Source organism: Camelus bactrianus, chromosome 13 (assembly GCF_048773025.1).
Source record: "Camelus bactrianus isolate YW-2024 breed Bactrian camel chromosome 13, ASM4877302v1, whole genome shotgun sequence".
NCBI lineage: Eukaryota > Metazoa > Chordata > Mammalia > Artiodactyla > Camelidae > Camelus > Camelus bactrianus.
In genome coordinates this window covers 30,772,840-30,787,769 of record NC_133551.1, presented here as the reverse complement: position 1 = coordinate 30,787,769, position 14,930 = coordinate 30,772,840, and the positions used below count along the sequence as shown (strand labels likewise).

General features: G+C 35.4%; 1 protein-coding gene across 6 annotated transcripts in view; it reads left to right on the top strand.

Moving 5' to 3' along the window:
* LEPR (leptin receptor) overlaps positions 1-13,249 on the top strand; it is a 94,063-nt gene extending 80,814 nt beyond the window's left edge. For 4 of the 6 annotated variants that reach the window (XR_012511185.1, XR_012511184.1, XR_006722673.2 and 1 more), the window contains exons 19-20: positions 2,541-2,621; positions 5,509-7,820. Coding sequence is in view for 2 of the 6 variants with exons in the window: in XM_074376321.1 (XP_074232422.1) it covers positions 8,603-9,418 (816 nt within the window). In the remaining 4 variants the exon portion in view is untranslated. Of the gene's footprint in view, positions 1-2,540; positions 2,622-5,508; positions 7,821-8,602 lie in introns of those variants that run through there. The other 2 variants (XM_074376321.1, XM_074376320.1) reach the window with 2 other exon arrangements.
* The last annotated feature ends 1,681 nt before the right edge of the window (positions 13,250-14,930 follow it).

Genomic DNA, 14,930 nt, shown 5'->3' with positions numbered 1-14,930 from the left:
GCAAAATGCAAACCCAAAACACAAGACAGCACTTTACGCTGGGATGGCTGTAATAAAAATGGCAGATGATAAGGGCTGGTGAAAATGTGGGGAAATTGGAACTCGCATACACTACTGATGGGAATGTTAACGATGGTGCAGCCCTTTTGGAAAATAGTCTGATCATTCTCCAACAGTTAGGCATAGAATTATCATATGACACAACAGTTCCCCCGCCTGGTGTCTATCCAATATATATCCACACAGAACCTTGCACATGAAGGTTCACAGCAGCAGTGTTCATTAGTGTCAAAACATGGAAACAACCCAAATAGCCATCAAATGATGAATGGATAAGCAAAATGTGGCATTTTCAATTCTAAACCAAAAGGAAACAAATAAACCAAAACCTCACAATGTATTGCAAAGCAAATGGACAATGGGAGCCCACTGTTTTCAAAAACAATTCAAATACAATGTTGTTTAAAAGGAGATAATTTTTTGCATGAAGTCTTTCCCTTAATTTGTTCTTCAGATTCAGATTATTTTGAACATTGATTTTTATGAAAATAATCTATAGCTATAATTTCTAGACATCCAACCTGATTTCTAAAATGTTCCCTAAAATTAATTTATTTTACTTTTTAAGCTATCATTCTCCTTCCCTTTAGTTTATTGTAAATCTAAATCCATTCTAAACCTGTAAATACGCAAAGCAAAGGTGATAAAAGGCAGTATTTTGAGATATTTCCAAAAAAAGCAAAAGAAAACATTTGTTTAAAACTATGATTTGTCAGAATAGGATGATACCATTGTGATTAAAATTAATTCTTTCATGTAATTTCCCCTTGATTTTCTCCCTTTTGTAAATTCACTTCCCTTTACCCCTTAAAATTATTTTTAAGACAATATAAACACATAAAATGGAATAATATAAGAACACCTATGTACTAACACAATAGCTTAAAATTTTCTATTTGCCTCATATATTTTAATTAATAAAAATTACAGGTAAAGTTGTCCTGTGTATTGCCGTTACTAGTTTTGGTCTCTCCTCCTCTTCCTCAGGGCCCCCACCTTCAGGAATATAGTACATAGTCGGTCGTCTAGTTTGTACTTTTATACTTTCCTACACCTGCATGTATGTAGCTATGACCAATGAACCGTAATACACTTGGTTATTGTTAATGTTAATATATCATATTCAAAAATTACGTTTTCTCAGCATTGTTTTTGAGGTAGCTCCATGTTGATATAGCTCATTTAATCATTTGGATTGGTCCATGGCATTCCATCCTATGACTATCTACCATGATTCATATATCCATTCCCCTACTGATGTATTTAAGGTGTTTGAAAACTCCTTTCTATTTATTACAAGCAATGCTACAGGAAACATGGTTGTATATGTCTCTCTGTTCTCTAGGGATATATGCCTTGATATCTCTCATTATTTAAAAAATCATTTGCATTACTCGGTGACCAGTGTGTACGGTTTAATAGTGAAACAGTATGGAAGAACATTTATTGGAAAGGGCAGCCTCCTCCACCCTTCTGTATCCACTGGCTTGCTCTCCAATTGCCATTACTTTGAACTGGTTTGCTTTTAATTTTTCTGACAGGTCACTTTTATATTTCTAAAAATAATATGCTATGCCACTACAAAATGTAGACATTGTTTACTAATTTCTGGCTGTTACTCATCCACGTACTTTTTCTCCCCTTCATTCCCCATGCTCCTACCACATACTCATTCTTCAATTCCTTCAGTAATCTCTCCACAGTCTTAGAAGAATCTTAAACTCCATTTCTTGTTCCGTGAAATAGTGACTGTTTCTTGGCGCTCTTCTTCCCCTTGTTTTTTAAAATAAAATAAAGACATCAACGCTCCTACCCTCCCCTCCATTTCCAGCCTCTGTCAACTATAACTTCACACTGTTCGTTAAGTCAGGGTTGATAACATGCTATAATTTGCCTATGGGTTCATTTAAAAAAATTAAAAACCCAGTGAACTGCATTTACATTTTATGGGTATGTAAATGTTATTCCTTGCAGAACCAAGCAATATAAAGTGATTACACCTCCTGGTGGTTCTAATGTTACAGGGGAATATTTTTTAAAAAGATACTAGAAGCATGTCACCTGTTGATCTAAACTATGCCAAATTCTAGTGGCTCCATTTTTAGTTTTTATGTTTTGCTTTGTGTTAGTTTTTGTTTTGCTTTTTTCTAACTGCTTCTTTAGGAAAAAAATTTTTAACCTTCAGTGTGCAGCTCACTGGAGACCTGTTCCCAGGACTCTCTGTCCAGGAAACCCTCTGTTCTACTGCATTCTGGGTTAGATCTTCTTCTAAAATTGCTGAAAGTCATCACTATGAATTTTCCCTTAACTAGTGTCTAGTGAATACTGATTTCTAGATTTTTCTTCTTCTTTCTTGATTAACTGCACTCTTATGTGACCTGTTAGGAAATGCTGTGTGATAAATCAGAGCCTCTGCATGCCTGAAATTCTTTTTACTGTGTCTTCCTTGATTGAAAGTTTGGTGGAATATCAATTTCTAGGCTGAACAGGACTTTCCAGTAAAACTTTGAAACAATTCCGGCGTTGTCATCTGGCATCCGTTGTCGCTTCTGAGAAGTCAGGTACCATTCTGATTTTTACTCCTTATTGGTTAGTTGTAGCTTTCTCGTTTCTAAAATATTCTCCCCATTTTTGATGCTCTAAAATTTTAGTGATAGATCCAAGGAGATCCTTTTTCATTTAAGTTGGCCCTCATTTGAAGACACTCTCAATTCCATGTTTCCTGTTAATAATAAGAAATTATATTCTTTGATAATTTCCTCTCCTCTTGTTTCTTTGGTGCTCTTTCTAAAATCTGTATCTAATGAATGTTAGACCCTCTGCACAGATCTTCCATATTTCTTATCTCTTCTCTAATATGTTCCGTTTCTTTGTCTTTTTGTTTTACATTTGAGACCTTGCTATACCCTGTTCTTTCAGTGCTTCTGTTGAACTTTTATTTGCTACTACATTTAGTTTTTTTAATTGAAGTATAGTCAGTTTACAGTGTTGTGTCATTTCCTGGTGTACAGCACAATGCTTGTCATATATGAACACAAATATATTCATTTTCATATTCTTTTTCACTCTAAGTTACTACAAGATATTGAATATAGTTTTCTGTACTATACAGTATAAACTTGTTGTTTATCTATTTTATATATGTTACTACGTTTAATATATACATACATACTACATTTGTGAATTTCCAAGTATTCTTTTTTAGAATATTCTGCTCTGGTTTTACGTGTGCAATATTTTCTTAAACCTTACTAGAAATACCAATTAGAGGATCATTTCTTGTTTTAAAAATTCCCTTTTCTCATATTCCCTGAGTTCTCTATTTCTGCTAGGATCATGTTTTCCTCCTGTTTATCTTGGCCTTTCTTTTTTTATCTCACTTTCCCCCAATATCTGGTAATCCTTTGTTTTTCTTTCATGTTTAAGAATGAAACAGTTGACAGGCTGACTCGGAGCCCAGTGCATGTAGGCAGGGATCGTTGCTCTGGGTGGGTAGAGGGGGCTCTGGCTAGATAAGGAAGGATATACTCATAGACAGACACCAGTACCCCACCAATGCTAGATTTCTCCCCAGAAATTTCCTTCCTTTTGAGAACAAAACCTGAGTTAGGGTGTGGAGAGTAGTTCTAATACGAAGGGTCTTCTGTGTGCAGCAGAGGGTAGAAGAGCGCATGCCGTGGCAGAGTTCCGGGCGTTCAGCCTGAGGTCTCACGTCTTCCTGGGTTTTTACCGGCCGTTCTTCACGCCCCATCTCCGGTGTGCGCAGCGGGACAGGCTGTATTTCTCTCCGGCTCCAGCTCACTCTGGAGATGCTCTGGTCTGCAGTTCCCTTTGCTCATCTCCTTGGGTCTACACTCTTCCAGTTGTTTTCTGTCTTTTAGAAATGAATTTAAAATCTCATCCCCTGTTAACCTTCTTTGCTTATCTCCTGGGTTGTGGTATATATTTGATTTATTCATGTGCTTTCATTCTGACAGAGTCTCTACAGAGACGAGAGAGAAGCCTTTATGCTCAGTCTGCCATCCTGAACCGGAACACTCCTCTCTACCATTTCTCTTGATACTTTAAAAATCAGAATCTTTAAAAACATACTTAATAGGATAAAAATAAAACTTCTAAACAAAGGTTGAATTCTTGTAGGAAGATGTATTGCAGTGACTCAATAGCTTTGCTTTTCTTCTGATTCAAATTTCAGTGTTCAAATGACTGTAGCCAATTTGGTGGTTTTTTTTTTTTTAACCTCTTTATTCAGCATTTTTGCCTAATCTATTATTTTCTTCTTCTAAATCCTAACCATCTATAGTGGGGTGGGGGTGGGGGGGTCTAACCTGCTCCTCCTTTGTCTATATTTATGTCAGTTTCCACAAGCACATCCTCCACTTAACAACCTCCTTTAGGAGTGTTAAATCTGGAACCAAATGGATTTTTTCTTATGATTCAAAGCCTATCCTGGGTTCCTCAGCCTGCTCTAGTTCTCCAGAGAAGCTCATCAGCCCACAAACTCCCAGAACACCATCTTCATGGATCTGAGGCAGAGCGTTCCTTAAACTGCTACAGCAGCCTCGCAGAATATTGGAAGAGCTGGTGCAGCTTCGAGTCAGGAGGTCTATTGAGAAGTGCACATGGCTGGGCTTAGAAGTGTATATTCTACTCCCCTAAATAAGGCTTCAGTTTTCTCTAATTTCTTGTTCTTCTTAATGTCTATATATGTGCCCTTGGGTTATTAGGGACCAGAAGAGAAGATGGATTAATCAGCTCAAATCTATCACAAGAAGGAGAAAAAGCAAAACAAAGAACATGTTCTCCTGCCTGCTTGTGTTAGAAATATCTTTTCATCTTCCACTGTGTTATAGAAAGATTATTGGCCTAGAAAAAAGTCAGAGTCCTCCCTCTGCTATAATTAGCAGTACAACTTTAAGCCTCAATTGCTTTGTCTATAAAAAGGGGAGAGGCGTGGACCAGATGATTTCTTAGATTTTTTTCTAGATTAAAAAATAATTGCGATAATGATTCTGTGATTCTGTTCTTCACTGTTTCAGCTCTTCTTTCTTTTGATTTTTAGATTTTTGTTTTCAGAGTACTACTTTTACACTTCCTTGCTCCAAACTCTATAATATTGCTGTTGTTCCTCCACTTCCTTTTTACTTTTCCAGCTCTTTGTTCTCTCCTTCTACTTATTCTGTTATTTCTCTGTAGTTTTTCCTTTTCTAAGATATTTAAGACTGTCTGTACAGTGTGATATTAAGGCATGCATTAAGAAAATGGAAGAGGCCACCTTAGTTCAAAATTTTCTCTTTTCCCTAAAAGATGCACTTACTGTAGTGTAACACAAGAATTTATAATCCAGAACCCATGCCTGACAGAACTTGTTTTTGAAATCTTTTATCTTTTGCTTTCTGAGTGATTTTTATTTTGGTTTCTCATTTTGTTTTATTTTTATCTAAACAGAGAATGGATATTCTTTGAAGCCTAAGCATGGTCACTACGATGAACCCAATGTACCAACTTCCCAACATCCTGTAGCATATTAGAAGAGTTTTACATTTTGAAGAAGGGGAGACAATCTAAAAAAAATTTGGTTGAACTGTTGAGAACTAAAATATGGTGGATTATGTTGATTTAGAACTTATGCTAGATGGTTAAATTTGGGATCAAGCTATATAGGTCTTAGTCCAATTCAGTCTTTATGTATGATTACTTTTTGGGTCATCTAAACTTTACAAAGTCATATTTGTGATATCTGACTTTTTAGATTTGTCATTTGGTCATAAAACATTAAAAAATTGACTACCGCTCCTACCACATATCTATTAGATATCATCAAATATACAGTAGACATGCTGTCATCAGGTGAAAATGGCAACTTCTGACACGTAGCTTTGCAAATACAATGGCTCTGAATATAGAATGCAGTAAAAGTATTAAATTTTATGTCCAAATTTTTCCATTTTATATTCTATAGATCAGCCTGTAAACTGACCCATTTGGGTGCTCTTTTGAATGTCTTGTGGCTTTTATGTATATCTAACCTTGGTCAATATGGGAATTTTCATTTTCAGTAGCCTTGAAAATGACTTAAGTCCTAACTTCCATTTCAGCTCAGAGAAAGCCAGAAGTTACCATTTGTGCTGGTCAAAGGCCAGTAGAAGTTACAGTTCATATCAGGATGACCTGGTCAGAGTGACCAGATCAGAAAACACATCAGCCTCCAATTCAGCCTCCTTGTGAGATTCTTGACTAAATGTAATTTATTTACACTGAACCACCCAAAGCTTCTGGCAGGCAGGGAAGTGGGCAGTGATGCAAAAAGGGAGACTGTCTGGAGCTTTTAGAAATTGTTCATGGCAAACTCAGGGCTTTTCTCCCTGAAAAAAAAAGGCTACCTGCTATTTCTCTGAAGCAGGGCTTTTCTCCCTGAAAAAAAAAGGCTACCTGCTATTTCTCTGAAGTTGCCTTGTGTGCTGTGTTGCTCACATTCAGAATAAACCAAAGCCTCTATTTGACAAACCCAAATAATATTAAAATTTAGGCTACATATGGATTACGTACATTTAAATTTCATTCCTAGTTTGATTTTTAATGTTAAAAAAGACCGTAAAGATCAGAAAGAACGTGTCCTTTTCCCCCTTTGTTGACTTGTAATAGATGTCATTGGAATGTGAAATCTAAGTGTGAAAATATGAAAGGCTATTCTTTAATTCTTGCCAGCTGAATACATATTTAATGTACTCCCAGACTGTTCTAAAATCTTGAAAAATTAGATATATATAATGATTGAAATGATTTTTTAATTAACATACTTTTTGTGACCCACTGATAAAATATACTTTAATACTAGATGGACATGTGATTTCTTTTTCATTATTAGTGAAATTTCATCAGTTGTATTTGAGGACATGTAAATTATTTAGTGTCAATAATTAATTGCCAACTATGAAGTTTGAGAGGGCATGAAATATGCCAGACGTGTCATTGGAAGATTTGTGAGTTTGGCTGCATGCTGTGGGCTGTTTGTGTGTATTTTTTGTTTTCATGTTGATACCATGCAATTCCTTTATTTGGAGAGCTTAATTTCTTAGTTTCATTTAAACTATAAGAAATTCAATACATTTATGGTAAAAAAAAACCAAAACCTTAAGAGAAAACAAAATAAGCAAGAAAATATTTTCAGGAAATTATAAATCTAATTATAGGTTTCTGTCAGAAAGAAAATAGGCACAGGAACAGTTTTCTCTCACGTGTTATGTTTGTAGGATAACAGAAAAGCTTGTATTAATACAGGATCTGTCATTATGCAGCATTTTAACATCTGTATGTCTATTCCATTATTATATTTAGTGTCTGTTATACTTATTCCTTTATGGTTATAATCACCACTATATTTCATTTAAAAGTTCAAAACTATATTAAATGAATTGTGTTTTTATATGGAATATATTTGCCTTTATGAAGAATAGTTGGTTATATTGTTGTTTCAGGCAATAAATCTGAATTCAATTCTACTAGTTTAAGAATTGTAAAATTCAAAAGTTTAATTAATGTAAAATACACAAATGGAACACATTTTCTATAGCACTTCATTTTAGTTGTGTTAATTTTTCAATGTGATGTGTCCACAGTATTCTTTATTTTGCATTTATTTTTTCAATATGTTTACATTGTATGAGCTGAGCTTTTTGCACAGATTTTTGCTTTGTAGCTGCTTGGCAGGATTTTTTGTTGTGATGTAACCACTATTCTTATAAAAATTATGATGTGCATTTGTTTTGTGTCTTTGTCTTCATTCCATATGTCCTATAGTTTGTATTTTTATATGGAGTTATTTATAAGGAATAGTAATTTAAAAGTCTGATCATCTCACTCCCCTTTATTGTTTTAAAAAAACAGGTATTCTTAGTTGGTATTTTCTGATAGTCTTAAACAGCTTCTCAGTCTGATGTAAGGCAGGTAAGTTCTTAACAGTCAGTCACATATAGCTTACTTCCTGTTATATTTTATGTCATGGAGTAGCTGTTTTAGCTATCTCTGGACAAGTTGTTTTGCTCACTCAATTTTATATCAATTTACTCTTTTAATTTGAGATCTAAATTTTCAGTTTGTAGAAATGTAATTTGCTATACAATATTAGGAATTCTCCTGAAGATGGCACTTTCTGATTACAATAACCAATCTTTACTGAGAGCTAAGCACTTTCCGACACTGTCCAGTTTATTCCTTGCCACAATACCATGCAGTAAATATTGAACACAATTTTACAGATGAAGAAACTGAAGGGCAAAGAGGTGAATTTACTTGTCCCTGGTCATAAAAATAGAAGGACTCAAACTTAAATCTAGCTCGTCCCACATGTAAACGCTGTTTACCCTGCCTCTCCCTTATGATTTTTGGTCTGTTTCAGTCCAAAACCAGTTAATTTGTGGTTGACGTATGTCCATTGGTAATAACCTTTCACACTTCCATTTCTTCAGTGATGTCATCATGAAGCCAAAAAAAAAAAAAAAATTTAATGCTATTGAGCGTTAAAATGTGTCTTTTCTTTTAGCCAGAAACATTTGAGCATCTTTTTATCAAGCATACAGAATCAGTGACATTGGGTCCTCTTCTTTTGGAGCCTGAAACCATCTCAGAAGATATCAGTGTGGATACATCATGGAAAAGCAAAGATGGGATGGTGCCAGCAACCACAGTCTCTCTACTTTTGACGACTCGGGATCTCGAGAGGGGTTCTCTCTGTGTCAGCGACCAGCGCAGCGGCGCTCACCTCTCTGAGTCCACGAGCGCGGAGATAACCTGGGAGGACGGCAGCAGGGGACAGCCCTCGGTGAAATACGCCACCGTGCTCAGCAACCCCAAGTCCAGTGAGACGGAGGAGGAGCAAGGGCTCGTAAGTAGCTCAGTCAGCAAGTGCCTTCCTAGCAACGACTCTCTGCCTAAAGATTCGTTCTCTAATAGTTCATGGGAGGCATTTTTTATATTATCAGATCAGCATCCCAATGTAATCTCACCACACCTTCCATTCTCAGAGGGACTGAATGAACTTCTGAAACTCGAGGGAAATTTCCCTGAGGAAAATAATGACGAAAGGTCTGTCTACTACTTAGGGGTCACCTCAGTCAAAAAGAGACAGAGTGGTGTGTTTTTGACGGATGAGTCGAGAGGGCTGTACCCATTCCCGGCCCACTGTTTATTCACGGACGTCAGGATCCTCCAGGACAGTTGCTCACACCTTGTAGAAAATAACTTCAGCTTAGGAACTTCTGGTCAGAAGAGTTTTGTGTCTTACATGCCTCAATTCCAGACTTGTTCCACTCAGACTCAGAAAATAATGGAAAACAAGATGTGTGACCTAACTGTCTAATTTCATTCCAGAAACATCTCAGATTTGTGATGTAATGAGTCATATGGAGGGTAATATATTCCACTACAGTGTGGATAGGGGGCAGAAAAGGAAACAGTCAAATTTGAGAATGATTGTTCCAAAAGTAATGGTATCTGTGTGGCTTCACTCAGTGAAGTAAACAAAACAATGTGAGAAAGCCTTGAAGAGTCTAGTGATGTAGACCGACTCTGCTAATGCTTCTGTGAACAGTTACAGTGGGAAGGTCTCCCATGGCTTGCGTCCAGCTCCGGGTAAGCCCAGCAATACTATCTTTTTGAACATTTAACCCGTGTAAGAGAGCTCGTCATCTGAATTGCACCCACATCTGAAAGAAGCCTTCAAACTAACACTTGTGAAATAAATACACCTGTATTTCCAAGGGTGTGGTGGTTCTACCTTGAGTTGTCTTTGTTTTGCACTAATTTACACACGCCCCCCCCCACAGTTATACCTAATAGGCATCTTTGTGCATTCTTAAACAATGTGATGTATCTGTGTTTTGTGCTACGAGACTGTGATTTGAAGATGTTTCAATTTAACAGACCTCTTTGGAGCACTTACTCTGTGGCAGGCGCTCCACTAGGGGATATCCTTGTGAAGATATACAAGAAACCAATCTTTATGTATCAAATCTAAGATCCTTCCCACAGAATGAAACCACCCATTGGAATGACAATACCCAAAACAAGTATTTTGATGATGACACAAGCCCTTATGGAAATGTAATGTCTGCATTAATGCTTCAATATAAAACACACTGAAATGCTCAATCTCTGATACAGTGAGGTTGCCAGCTGTCACTGTGCTCCACTCTGGAGTCACTGTCTTCCCCACCCCCACTTTCATGGACACTATTTTTTTCTCACTTACTGAACATTCTATCTATAACCAACCACTGTGCTAATATTTCCCACAGTTTAGCTCAATTAATTATTGAAATAATTGTATGAGACATATACTTCTATTATATTCTTTTTTAAAATTAGATTGATTTGCCCAAGGTCACAAAGTCAGTGGAATCCAGATTTAAATCCAGATCTTTTTAATGCTTAAGTGATTGTGTTTTTAACCTATACCTTATACTCACATCCATTAAAAAACCTGACTTGTAATCAAGTAAAATGTATTAAGTAGAAATATAGTGCTAGATGAAAATTAAGTGACAATTACATAGATGTCTTTGCCTTTAAAGACTTCATTGTTTATTTCAGTTCAGTTCTTAGTATGGCAAGAAAATCCAACGATTGCATATTGAACAACAAACTAAGAAAACTTCAGAGAGAGTTGTTCAATGGCAATCAGTAAGCATTTCAAGATTACCAGTATGATCAAAATATTATTGTCCTGAAAAATATTCCTGTGAGTTGTTAAACATCACTAGTTTCATACATAGACTGAGAGAGGCTTCTGCTGATTTACTATTACCATAAATAAGATCCTACACCCCATCTGTATTCCAGTTGTAGCCTTATGACATGAGTGGCTCTAAACAGTGACAAAGATCTCAGGTATTTCTCCACATTTTATGATCATTTGCCAATGAGAAATCAGTAAAGCTGTTTCTTACCATAAGTCCTGTTGAGACATCTCAGGATCTCACATACTCAACTGGATGACCCTCTTACAAGAGAAAGGTAAGAAGGCCCATATCAACCCATTGAATAATTAGTTCTACAGAGAAAACAATTTTTGAATGATTTTTAAGTGGTTTATAGGTTCAGAAATGGAATGAGTCATCACATGTATGGACATTTTGGTAAAACTGACCATTATTTTTAATACTGCTCATTGAAAATACATAGACAGAAAATTACATTTTGCCCCATTCTGCATATAATTACAGAGATGAAACACTGAGCAAGTCCTCTGGGACAACATTCTCCCATTCTCCTGAGGTCTGGGACCCAGAACAACAAAGAAAAGAAACTGATAAATGTTCCAGTCAGCCCAGGGTTTTGCCACACTATGTACATGCTGTAATGAATTCAAAAGTCCCAGGACCACTCTCATGTTGCATGTCTGAGTTAAAGGAATTTAGTGACGGCACATTAATGTGAGGTCATTGATACCATTCTGGTGCAGATTCAGTTCCCAAAACAAACAAAAACGTTTCAGAAATTGAAATTCCCAGGGACTTCCCTTCATAGAGAGGGCTGAAGTGGTCCAGTTTGGCCTGTTGGTATATATATAGATTTAAAGTATGTTTATTGTCAGTGTGCTAGGGCTATGATTTTCACTTTCAAAAGTTCATTTCACTCTTTATGTTACTATATATTACTGGGTCATTAAGAAAGTTATCTGCTATTTAGGTTAGAGTTTAGAATGTTTTATACTTCACTATGGTCAGATATGCTCCATTTCTTTGCCCAGATTCTGTAAAAAAGGTTTTTAAAGGAGAGAGGAGCTGAAATACAAGTTTGGACTTCTAAACTTAGGATAGATCTGGAGTTTTGAGTATTTTGTTTAAAGGCCTTACATTGCAACACCAGTTGCTAATCAGTTGCTCTAAATCTAAACTTCATGAAGAGAAACTCAAAAATTAATCATTTGAGCTATGGCTTCAAATTTAAACAGATTGTTTGATGATAATGCCATTTATCACGGTTAATGAGATTATAGATTTCCTAAGTTAATATCCCAAGAACAGAGAAGAAGAGAAAAATCGAGGTGCACTTACCAGTAAAAAAAAAAGGGGGCCTCCTATTGCCGCCCTATGTTCCCATTTAGAGATGACCTGCATATTAACAAGAGGAAAGAAACAGATGAAATTCCCAAACCAGTGAGTGATCCTGCACCAAGAATAAGGTTTTATGACCCTAAGCATGACTTTCCTCTACCTCCTCTCATCCCTTTCCAATAAAACCAACTCCATCTTTCCAAATATCAAACATATGGTGATATTCCTTTAGGAATATCCGTTTTAACCGTGCAAAAGCTGAGGGAAGATAAACTTCCTCCACAGTCTGATACCAGATTCCAAAGCTACTTTGGCTGGCACAGTATAAGGATTAGGCTGTAAGAGTGGTGCCCACGGGGCTCGCGTGGGCGTGGACAACACGCCAAAGGCATCAGGACATACTGCAACTGCATGTCACCTAGACGGGGATGAAAAAAAACAAACAAAAAACGCTTCTCTCCAAATTATTTCCTGCAGTTTTTAAAAGAAATGTGTTCTATGTTTCCTCTTTCGAGGGTCATTTTGATAGTTAACAAACTCTTCTAAAGTATTTATTATTGAGAAAACACATATCTCAAATTTCAAAACACAAAATTTAACAACTGTCCACTCTATGATGATTAAATTAAGCTGCCTTTGAGAACAAATTTTAAACATAGTTACCCCAAAAATGTGAAGAATTGTTCATAAAATGAAACTAGGTAAGCCAGACGCTGGGTGAGCAGCTTAGAACAGGAAAGACTGTATTAGAACCGAAATACTGTGACATGTCTTTGTATGAGCATCAAGAAATGGTTTCTATGGGTTTTAATATGGAATGAATTATTTTTATACGAAGTTTATCAATCAGTATTTATTGTAAAAAGCTGCTGATGTCTATTTCTCAAAATTAATTATGCTTAAAATGTACAGCATTAAATTCAATTTTGTGAGGATCTTTGATGGGAAATTTTAAATAACATGTTCATTCAAAAAGCCTGAAACTGAGAAATAATATGGAAGATATTTAATTTTGTAGTCAAATACCTATATTGTAGATGTTGTACCTTTAAAACTTGTCATTAAGTATTTGGCATGCAGTTAACACTTCCTCTTTAGTCACAATTGGTATGTTAATAAATGTTACAAACACAGTGCTGAGATATGCATCCCTAATTCTTCTATAAAATTTATTTATCCTACTTCTCCTTTATGTTCCTAACGTCGTAAGGAAAGAAGTGTAAATTATGACTGAATTTCTTATTGTTATGAATCAAAAGCAACGTTGGAATTGATATGAGATCAAATATGAGAAATGGAAGATCCAAATAGAATTATTATGAATTTAAGTTATTTTAGGAGTACTTTATCGTGTGATTACTACTTTCAGCAAAGATTTGAAAATATAAATAAGTAATCCTTGTAGTTTATGTAAACAGTTAATAGAGTATTTTTACCCATGTTAGTATTTGCGTTTTTAAAATTCTTACAAACATAATACCTTGCCTTTGGAAGGATATGAAAACATTTTAGATCCAAGTATCTCTCCTCACTGTTACTCTGTCTGTGTTCTAAGTACGTCACCCCACACCAAATTCTTGCTGGCATTACAGCCACTTGCGGTGAAAAAGCACTCATTTTAAACATCAAGAGCTCTTATTTTGATTCTTTAGTTTCTTAAATCTTGCTTTACAGTAATTTGTGAATATTTATTTTGTCATTTAGGTTTCTAGCAATGTGAGTTTTGGGGCTAACATTTGGGCTAGTGTTCAGATATGTTCATTTCTTGCTTAATTTTACTTTTTAAATTTTTTTCTTGATTAATTTTAAAATGTAAATAAAACAATCACACACAAAAAGTCAAACAGTACAGGGAAATATAAAACAAAAATGTCTCCCTCCACTCCCAACCTTTAGTTCCTAATCCCCAAAATAAATTGTTATTATACTACATACCTTTTAAAATTTTATATAGTTGGGATTGTATTCTACTTGCCATTATAAAATTACCCTTTTCCCTTAATGTATCTTGGTGATATTTCCATATAAACTCAGACATACCTACTTCGTTATTTTAATGGTTGCTTATTAATATTCTATAATATCAAAGTACAATGATTTATGTAAACAGTTCACCACTGGTGAACATTTAGGTGGTTTCTAATTTTTGTTATTATGGACAGTACTGAAGTGAGCATTCTCATACATAATTGTGTCTTTGTGTCTTTGTGTCTTGGTGTACTTTTGCAAATCTGCTAGTCAGGACTCTTGGTTACAAGTGTAAGAAATCAAATGAAATTGTCTGAAGTGTCTTTTTGGTATTTTAATTTTAACTTGATGAATGAGGTTGAGCTATTCTCATGTTTATAAGCCATTTGTTTTTCTCTACCTTCAAATTCATTGCTTAATTTTCTGTTGCTTTATTATAATTTTATTGCTTTCTTGTAATTCTTTTTCATATATGTCCATCCATGTTGCTGCAAATGGCAGAGTAGTCCATTTTATATATATATACACACACACACACACAGACACATATACACATACCACAATTTCTTTATGCAATCATCTATTGATGGACATTTAGGTTGTTTCCATGTCTTGGCTATTGTAAACAGTGTTGCTATGAACATTTGGGTGCATGTGTCTTTTCAAATTAGAGTTCCCTTGATCTGTCTCTGAGGTCACTAATTATGTCATTTCTATGAACAGTTTGTAGTCAAACCTTCCCAATTAGTTCTTGTTCTTTTGATTCTTTTTTATAGATAAGAAGTGTCTGCTGTGGCTACTAAGACTATGCAATAATTCTATTTTTTTATAAATTTTTTTACTTTT